Raw genomic sequence first — 10,966 nt, 5'->3', positions numbered from 1 at the left:
CACCATAATATACACACAAATACGTACCACGGTCCTAACTGGGGGAGCAAGTCCCCGTGGTTGTGATTCCCAAGCAAATATTTGTCTACTCTAGTGGCACAGTCGAGCTGACTGCTGTTAGGAAAAGGGCAAGCTATCTTGGGAACTAAACATATAAGGTGAGAGTAGCCAGTGCCGCAGCTGTTGGCAAGCTTTTTGTTGATAATAACAGAAGTACATCCCTTAGAACTGGCTATTTTGAAGGCATAAAATAGAATGGAAGTGCCTTCACCTACCCAATAATTCAATAAAATTTTAGAAAAGACTAAATATGAAATGAGCAAGATTTTCTATAAAATATCATTAAAAAAAACTTTCCACATAGCATTTATCTATTTATGGGTTGCTCTTTATTCTTCCATTTTCTCTAACCTCTAGCTTCATGACTTAGTTTCAAACCAGCAACATATAGCACCCAGACAAAAACAAGTCACACTTCTTTATTCACAGACAGAAGTAATCATGAAGTATCACAAGGGATTTGCAATCATCAAAGAAGATGCAGATAAAATAAACCAGTCTTAAGCTATGGAAATTCCTAATAAGGAATTTTATTAGATTAATAAGAAAAAATCCTTATACCTATTAATATAGTCATTTTATAAAGGTATTTTTCAAATGTCATTTGATATTACTTTTGTTAACATTTTCAATGACAATTCTGATGAGCTCTAATTTTGGATCTTTTATGGTTACTGCTTTCTGTGACCTAAGAAACCTTTGGCTAACCCCCCAAGTCACAAAAATATCATCTATGTTTTCAGTTAAAAAGCTTCATACTTTTAAAATATTACAGTTAGGTCTATGATTCATCTCAAAGTCATATTTGTGAGGTAGGGGGTCATTGTTCACTTTTTTCTATATGGATATTCAGCTATTCTATTCTGGCTCCATTTGTTGAAAAGACTTTCCTTCTCTGTTGAATTGTTTTGCCACCTTTGTCGAAATCAAGTGATCATATAAACGTTGATCTGTTTTCAGGCTCTCTCTTCTGTTCCATTGATTTACTTGTCAATCCTAGTGCCAGTATTACACTGTATTGATTACTAAATACAACTTACCACAATAATCCTCACATTGCTTAACAAAATTTAAGCCTCAATAGGAAAGAATATATAAATTAAGCTGAAATAAATGAATGAGATCAAGATGAGCCTTCCTTAAAAATCTATTTTTAAAAATTATATCATGGCTTTGAAAACACTCCATAATTATTACTGTATCAACAGCAAAACATATGTACCCACAAATAACTGAGAGACTACATATTTTTCATTACCGCCAACTGAAATTATGTATGAAAAATATTTCATTCGTCTATCAATTTCCTATCAGGTTTTTCTCCATTAGTTCTAAGTCATTTAATACCACAATTACTAAGCTTAAAAACAATCCTTAAAAATTCATGTGCTGAATGAAGCTGGAAGATGGGTACACATTCTCCCTAATAAAATAAATTATGCTAAATTGATTTTACCATAAATAATAAAATGTTAAAAAGTCATGTATCAACCTCAGAAATATTCTTGATAAAGAAAAAAGTAGATTACTTCCTTTAAAAAAGAAAGTTTTATAAAGTCTTCTTTAAAGTCTGACTTGCAAAGGAAGATCAGAAGCAGAAGATTATTACAAAGCAATTCCCAAATCAATTTTAAAAAATCAATTGTGAGCAAATTGTATATGGCTCTTGGAAACTGCAGGCTGTACGAAATTTATTCAAATTGGCATAGAAAGATCCCCCATCACCACTACCATCTTTTTAAAAAAGCAGATAACATGAACTGTCAAACCTCCAGTTTTTTTATATACAGCTTACGAGCTTGAAACAATATTCCATTGAGAGTAACACCAACATTCTTTAAGATTTACAATTTCTTCTTAACCTGAAATTTTGCTTTGAAGCATAATACTCAGACCTTCCTGAAACAATTCTCTAATACATAAACAAATAACCCCAAACACTTGAAGAAAATTTACTAAAATAAAATTGAGATGTTTATTACTTTTCTACTGACAGCAGTGAAAATCACTGGAAATTATACTTTTGTCCTTTTTAAATGATTTCCATTAAAATCATACTTTCTCAAATAACTGGTATAGCAGATAAAATTCAGTTTTAAAATCCTCAAAACACTTAGATATCAAAGATAGAAATACTGATTTTTTTCCATTAATGATGAGAATAAGACATCCAGTTTAATCAAGATCTGACAATTGCAAATTTTAAGTATTTAAATTACAGATAAGAAATATCATTTGTGCATTTTCTAGCTTCATATGGTAGTTATACATCCAGAAAACTAACAGTTCTCAGATTCAATGTCAAATAATGGAATTTGGGCAAGCACTCTTAATATCACTTTCATTTAATATGCACTACATGCACATGATGCAGGTAGGGAAGAAGTTTATGAATCCATGCATTAAAGACCAGACAGGTTGGCACTACTGCCAAATGTGCACTGAGCCAATTAGGATGTTGCTCTAAGTTCTTTATACATAATGATTTCCATGAAAATATGTGCAGAAGCAGAAATGTGTACACATCCGAAAACATCCTCTTCATTTGGTTTCCTGGGCTTTCTTTGCGTTCTGTTTTTCTTTTGCCTAAAAATTAAAAATAGTATGTTACAAAATTTTAAGTCAGTTTTAGACTATATTAGAATAAAATGTGCCTAAGAGGGTATTCTCAAGCTGAAAGACTTGAAATACATTGTTTATAAGACTTCTAAAGCATTATGTTTTATAACTTGAGACTTAAACTTTTCCTAGAGAATTACATAGTTATCTTTGCCCTAAGAAAGTATCATGTTTGGTTTGCAGTTCTTTCCTATCTGAAGGTGAAATGAATTATTATAATTGTAATAATTTAAAAATTCCATAAAGTCAAACTCATTCATGAGTATTCCAAAACAATATATATACACATATTTGCCCATTTCCTATTCACATGAGTGTAAGAAAAATCTTACATTAGTTTCTGCAAATGTGAATAAAAGAGTTTAACATAACAGTTTAAGTGAGTTTAACATAATGTCACTAAAGGATTATGTATCCCTGGTGTCAACAAACTTTATTTATATGACCTAAAAAAAATGTTTTTACATACTAGTTCAATAGATCTTCATTACAATTATGTAGCTTGAACACAGTACTTGTTTTATTCTTTAGCAAATGAAGAAGCCAGAGCTTATAGATGTTATCAAGCTTGACCAAAGTCCCACAGCTAGTATACAGTAAGTCCTCAATACAGATCAAAGACATATGCTTTATAGCACTGCTTCTCAATGTATATACCAATGACTTAGAGACCCTGTTAAAATGCAGACTGATTTAGTAAAATGCCTGAGGTTCTGTATTTCTAACAAACTCTCAGATGATGCCAGTTCTGCTGGTGTTCAGAAGACATTTCTAAAAGCAAGATTTTAGAGTACTACAATGCAATATTTTTCCACTGTGCCACTTCAGAAGAGTCGATGAATTAGACTTCTACATTATACAACTTTTTTAAAAACTTCCTTAAATAAAAAATAGAGCAATGAAAACAATTACAATCTCTTTTTGTAATGTATTAGGTAGTGTAATTATTATTTAACAGTACGATAAAACTGAGTGCTGTGCCTTAGAATGAATAAGAGCAAATAGTCTGTGTGTCATATTAAAAATAATAGTTAATTGCCAAGATCAACGTTTTTAGTTAACAAGCATAATTTGTAATTTGATATGTGTATCACATCTCATACAAAGTTTTCTTTCCTCAAATAATAAATATAATTTGGTTTTAGGCATAATTTAAAATAAAAGTATGTGCTTCTTTCCTTATTGATCTGAGTATACTTAATAGAATATTGAGAAGGATTAACAAGAAATAAATTTACTGGTTTCTGATATAAACTTTACAACATAATTAAATGAGCAAACACATATAAGGCAGAGTGTCTATACATTTATTAAAATTAAAAATAATTATCACAATTAATTGAGCACTAATTTATACACTTTACAGATATGATCTCATTTAATCATCAAGAATGTGAAGTAGGTATGATTCCCAGTTTACAGATGAGAAAGAGGTTATAAGAAAGTAAATAGTGCCTAAAAGCTCCAGCTAATAAGTAATATATATATAAGATTTAAATTCAAAGCCTGTATTTTGGTCTGCTTTTGTTAAAAAATAAAAATAAAATCATATTTATAAATAACATGGAAAAATATATACTGTTAAAAATACTTTCCTTCTATACAGTGTACCAATGATATTAAAAAGTACTGACTCAAATCAGATAATTCTGCATTAATAGATACTAATGTAGATATTGTTGTGATTAGCCTTAACTGTTCTTCTACCTTATTTCTATTAAGAAATAGAAAAAGATCTGAAGCTTACTTATTACCAACTGAATCATAAAGTCATAGTAAAATGTGGACAAAATTCAACATTGTGAAGTTGTTTGGATTTCCCCATAGCAATGGAATTTATGATTTTACATCATGTTAAGTTATTGGTAGTTAAAAACTTAAGATAGACAATGATTCATAATTACATACAAATGTGTAGACAAAAATTTTTTAATCATAAATATACCTGAATAAATAGAAGTCTTACGAATGTAATCTTAAACTAGATAATTTTATTTTATATTTTAAGAAAGAGACTTGGTACATAATACAAGAAGTTTTATAACTATATATTTTTGGATTACCTCCTATGCAGTTTTTAAATGTGGTGTGTATTCAACGAATTCATCAGTTAAAAAGTCTCATATAACAAAAACATTTATAGGTCCTAACCAATTCCATTATAGCCATGCTGAGGGAGAATCACTTTTTATTTATTATTTTGCAAATAAAAAGATTTTAGGTCAAATACTTTTATGTCATCATAGATTATAGGCAACTGCCTCAGCTATTCAAAAATCTGATCCTGTAGAATCTCGGCATATAGTAGCCCTGCATGGTGCAGCCACATCTTTCCTGTTTGTTTCCTTCTATTCCTTCTCACACCTTGTTCTTTTATCCTACTTTCCCTGAAAACAAAACATAGTAAGATCCACTGTTCCAACTTATCTATTTCTGAATTCTATAGGTAATTTTTCTTAGAAGTATTACTATTAAGTAATTAACTATCACTGGTAAAGATTTTATATAATTATAAAATCTAATCTTTATTCTAACAGTTTTTCAACATGCTTTATTTTTTAAATTGGCATTTATCTGCAGAAAATGATATTTTAATATGGTATCATTTTTTTCCAAAATAAGATGAACAAAAATATATTCTTGCAAAGGAAACGGATATATTGCTACAGATTAAGCACTTAATTCCCACCACATATTTAAAACTTTATGGATGTGAAATTTTAAGTGGCTATAAAGCTATTTAGGAGCTACCCTGTGCTTGCTGGGGATCTTTAGCCTGACTTTATCCTGGCATTTATCAAAATGATACTATTTAGCATAATACCATAATTGTTCATTTATTCCTTTCCCGAATTGTACCATGAGTTGCTTAAGAGAAAATAATATGTCTCAGTTATGTATACATCCCTAGACCTTAACAGAGTGCCTGGAATATCCTTGCAGCTAGATAAACGTTTGATGAATAATTTAAAACATTTCAACAATTCCAATTAAATGAGTCTAAGCTCCTTCAGAACCTAGGAGAATAATAGTTATTGCATGCATACAAGAAATAAATCTATCTCAACATTGCTTCTGGAATATTAATAAAAGAACAGCTTAGAGAAATAAGCAACTAGAAGGTCAATAACTACTTTCCTTAAGAAAATGAAGGCAAACACAACAGAGTTGGTGTTCCACTAACATTAGGTATTCATATGCTGCCACCTTGTGTCCAAAAAATGTGAACTAAGGAATAATTATTCTAATGTTAAGCTGACAAGCTGTTGTTCTCTAACTATGCTCTCAAAAAAATCTGGGGATATAGTGTAATTAAAAATCAAACAACAGTGGTTCTTTTATTTACTAATTTGCACACACAAAAAATTCTGTTCACAGATCAATTTTAATGCAAAATTTATACATTTAAAATTTGTCTAAGGGTCCTAGTCCCTAGTAACATTTATCTAACTTAAAATCTGATGTATCACATATTTAGCACATTTTATAGTTATTTTAATATTTTTAACAGAAAAACATTTGATAGGATTAATAACATCATATCTAGGTATTCTTGTTAACTAAGCAATTTTGAGAACCACATGACCCTGTATTAATCTAAAATTTTAAAAACAGTTTCCCATCTTGGAATACACCCTGAGATGCATGAACAGAAAAACCTATAATGGAAAAGAGAAGATTTAGCAGTCTTCTGCAATAATTTTTACATTTAATGCTGAAAGTTGGGTCACATGTTTCAATCAATAAGGTATATACACAAAAAACTTATTAGCTCACATCTCATATTATTTAGAATGTATAACATGAAACAGCTTGGTTGAAATGAATCTTTGCTTTGCAAACTTTAAAATTAATAAGGAAAATATACCTACCATGTATTCTCGTCTTTAAGTTAATGGTCCAAAATTTTATTTGCCTAGTAGTGTCTTCTCAAAGTGTTTCTCAAACTGTGGTACACAGACCAGTTGCATTAGAATCACTTGGGGAACTTATTAAAGAATCCTTCCCCTATATCAGAATATCTGGGGAGGGGCCAGGTAACATGTATTTTAAAGAGTATCCACTGATGTTCACTTTCAGAAACACCGATTTACAGTATGAACTTAAAACAATTTAACTGCATTTTACTTATTCAACAAATATTTTATTGTTACTTATGAAAAAAATCATAGAAATCAGAATTCTTCACTAACTTATGCTAGTTTTCCCTCAGTGGAACGGATACTAGATTAGAAATAAGAAAACCTATTTCGTAGTACAGGCTACTTTTTTTTAAAACCCAACAATGTCCATTCTACTTTTAAATTCTGTTATATCAACTCAAATTTTTGCTAAATAGGAAAATATTTCAATTATCAGCATTAAAAATCTATTTTTGCTTAAAGGAAGTGTTTTAAATTTTATTTTAATACAGCACAACCTGAGGTCTTGACACTAAGAACCTGGAAGGCTAAAGCAGTGGGGTAATTATTTTTGTTTTACAGTCTCAGTTGAACTAATTCTTACAGAATAGAAAACAAGAGGCAAAAGCAAAAGCATAAAAATGTACAAGCTTCCAAAAATTTTACCTCTACTCATGCAAAAAATAAAAAATACATTTTATGTTTTTGGAGACTTTAAACCTAATTTAAGTATCTACCAATAAAATACTTACCTTTTCTACTAGTGGTATTAACTGCTGGTGTTCTGCTAAAGTCTTTAACAATTCCATAATGAAAGGCAGATAATTATGCTTCCTTCTGATATTCTCAATCTGAAAATAAAACAACATCAATCCACACTAACTACATTTCTGCTAATTTTGGTATTTTATTCTTTGCATCCAACTCAAAATAGAAATGGTATAAAATATCCATTCTCATAAGAAAATGATTTTAGAAATAATGAGATTCCATTCCCACTGAGAATAAAGATTAACACAATAAAACATGTGGAGGGAGTTTCTTGGAAAAGGGCCTCCTGCCCCTGACTTAGCAAATAATAGAGGCCTTTAAAAGTCCAATCTAACATTACTTATGAAAATGTCATTTATAAAAACAACAAAAGGTCTACTTGCTAAATTAACATTTGCTACTTCACCTGTGGAAATAATCAGGCAAAGTCTAATGAGACCAGCTTTATTTTGTGATCAAGCACAATCTTTCCTTCAGATTATTTTTTATCGAAAGGGGGTACACTGCAGGAAAAAATTTCTACTTCAGTGGAAAACTATGCACTGTCTAGATAACATCCTCTCAAGTTATGTGATTCTAGGCTTTCACTGCCACTGACCTATTATATATTCTGCCTGGTAGAAGTATAATTGATTGCCCTTCCATAGAAAGTTTCCATCTCTTATAAATTCATTTAAACTTCATATAAATTTGAGCTTCTCTGACTTCTCCTTTAGAGTTCCTTCAGTTAATTAATTAAATTAAAGCTTAACATGTTTGTTTTATAGCAGTATGAGAATCATTTTATCTTTTTTTAAACAAAGCATTCCCAAACAATAAAGCAGGACACCTTATGAAGTTATGGAAACTTTGTGTTGTATTTTGGGAAGATATTAAAAGTTAGTTAATTACCTAATAACCACATAAGTATATATAAAGATGGGTAATTTACTTTTTTTTAATATCATGTGAAATGGAAAATAATTGGTAAAGCTATTATTTCTTCCTTTCCTATCTCCATGAACTTGGCCCTCCCTTTTTCCCGCCTGGAATACTCTAGAGCCTGCCTGCCTGCCCCTACCACTTTCACCTGAAGAAATCCTACTAGTGTAAGACCCATTCATTTCATTTAACAATCATCTGTTGTCTGTTAAGTATGATGCAAAGTATCTGTTGTCTGTTAAGTATGATGCAAAACACTTTACTGACACTGTGGGGAGCAACAAAAAGGACAGTTCTTGCCTTACAGTGAGGTTCAAATGAAAAACAATCCTTTTACTACCATAACACATGACAAATGACATATACATTCCACATCCAAAGTAACACAAAATTCAAGGTTTCCTCCACTCTTTCCGCTTTTCTGAAAAAAAGGTTACCGGACAGATTGCAAGTGAAAGAGAACACATTATTAAAAATAACTTTGCCTTTATATTTGATTCTGAATTACATAAATGCTTGACATGATTAAATAAAATTAAATCAGAATTTTAAACTCTAAAAAATCTGACAGCAAAATCAACAGGAAAAATTTTTAAGTGAATTTAAAATACAGTGATTTGATTATATATCCAAAATAGGATATACCCCAAGGAATAAGAAAAACTTAAGAAAAAAACTTTTCACTTGTTATTATACTATTGGTACTATTATTCTGAACCTTTTTATATACATGCATATACATACATACAAAAATACATTATATACATAATACATGTATATGGCATAAAACAAATAAGTAACTACATTAATTTTGTTAGGAACCCAAGATTTTCAATTTAATAGAAGAAATGCAAATTATAACTTCCTTATGCACAAAGCCCTTTAATCCTAAATTTAAGTATTAATATGAATACATGATGTACTTCCTCTTCAAAAATAAAATATGAAACAAACAAAAGTGTATTTGTAGCACTAAAAACGCCTAGAAACAATGATCAATCAGCAGCACTGAGCCCGAGTGCCCAGATAGTGGTTTCTAAACACAATTTTGTACCAAGGGAACAAAGTGCTTCTTTATAAAATGGCTGATTCCAAGTTTAAGCAAGAAATGTACAAGAAAAGTCTAAGCCAGGCATAGTAGCTCACACCTGTAATCCCACCACTTTGGGAGGCCAAGGCAGGCAGATCGCTTGAGGTCAGGAGTTCGAAACCAGTCTGGACAACATGGTGAAACCCTGTCTCTACTAAAAATACAAAAATTAGCCGGGCGTGGAGGCAGGCACCTGTAATCCCAGCTACTTGGGAGGCTGAGGCAGGAGAATTGCTTTAACCCAGGAGGAGGCAGAGGTTGCAGTGAGCCAAGATAGTGCCCTGCACTCCAGCAACAGAGGGAGCTGTCTCCAAAAAAAAAAAAAGGTCTGAAACATTTTATACTAGAAAGCAAGGAAGCCGGCTGAGCATAGTGGCTCATACCTGTAATTCCTGCACTTTGGGAAGCCAAGGCAGGAGGATCATTTGAGGCCAGGAGTTCGAGACCAGCCTGGCTAACATAGTGAAATCCCGTCTCTACTAAAAATACAAAAATTAGCTGGGCGTGGTGGCACAGGCCTGTAATCCCAGCTACTAGGGAGGTTGAGGCAGCAGAATTGCTTGAATCCGGGAGGCAGAGGTTGCAGTGAGCCAAATTCGCCTGACTACACTCCAGCTTGGGCAACAAAGTGAGACTCCATCTCAAAAAAAAAAAAAAAAAAAAAAAAAAAAAAAAAAAGCAAGGAAGCTATCAGAAACTAAGGGGGTTATGTCAAAAGGACTTAGGAGGGGGTTATGTCAAAAGGACTTAGGAGACAGCCTGAAGTGACTCCCAATGGCCAAAGATAGGATAATTTGAGCATCAATAAGAATAATAACAGGCCGAGTGCAGTGGCTCATGCCTATAATCCCAGCACTTTGGCAGGCCAAGGCAGGTGGATCACTTGAGGTCAGGAGTTCGAGATCAGCTTAGACAACATGGTGAAACCCGTCTTTACTAAAAATAAAAAAATTAGCCAGGCATGCAGGCAGGTGCCTATAATCCCAGCTTCCTGGGAGGCTGAGGCAGGAGAATTACTTGAACCCGGAGGAGGAGGCTGCACTGAGCCACATCATGCCCTGCACTCCAGCCTGGGCAAGAGTGAGACTCTGTCTCCAGAAAAAAAAAGTCTGAAACATCTTATACTAGAAAGCAAGGAAGCTGGCTGGGCATAGTGGCTCATACCTGTAATCCCAGCACTTTGGGAAGCCAAGGCGGGAGGATCATTTGAGGCCAGGAGATCGAGACCAGCCTGGACAACATGGTGAAACTCTGTCTCTACTAAAAATACAAAAATTAGCCGAGTGTGGTGGTGTGGGCCTGTAATCCCAGCTACCTGGGAGGCTGAGGCAGGAGAACTGCTTGAACTGGGAGGGAGAGGTTGCAGTGAGCCAAGATTGCCTCACTGCACTCCAGCTTGGGCGACAAAGCGAGACACCATCTCAAAAAAAAAAAAAAAAAAAAAAAAAAGCAAGGAAGCTATCCAGAAACTAAGGGGGTTACGTCAAAAAGACTTAGGAGACAGCCTGAAGCGGCTCCCACTGGCCAAAGAAGGGATAATTTGAGCTTCAATAAGAATAATAACAGGCTGGGCACAGTGGCTCATGCCTGTAATCCAAGCACT

At 32.7% G+C, this 10,966-nt stretch overlaps 1 protein-coding gene across 16 annotated transcripts in view; it reads right to left on the bottom strand.

Moving 5' to 3' along the window:
* Nucleotides 1–366: 366 nt before the first annotated feature.
* Nucleotides 367–10,966, bottom strand: part of UCHL5 (ubiquitin C-terminal hydrolase L5) — a 48,168-nt gene continuing 37,568 nt past the window's right edge. For 7 of the 16 annotated variants that reach the window (XM_054547443.1, XM_024242618.3, XM_063723330.1 and 4 more), the window contains 2 exon segments: nt 7,334–7,432; nt 2,012–2,646 (listed from right to left, as the gene is read on the bottom strand). In XM_054547443.1, coding sequence (XP_054403418.1) covers nt 2,602–2,646; nt 7,334–7,432 — 144 coding nt within the window. In that variant the 3' untranslated portion in view covers nt 2,012–2,601. 16 annotated transcript variants of the gene reach the window in all.

This window comes from Pongo abelii, chromosome 1 (genome assembly GCF_028885655.2).
Source record: "Pongo abelii isolate AG06213 chromosome 1, NHGRI_mPonAbe1-v2.0_pri, whole genome shotgun sequence".
Taxonomy (NCBI): Eukaryota; Metazoa; Chordata; class Mammalia; order Primates; family Hominidae; genus Pongo; species Pongo abelii.
This window is presented reverse-complemented; position numbering and strand designations above follow the sequence as displayed.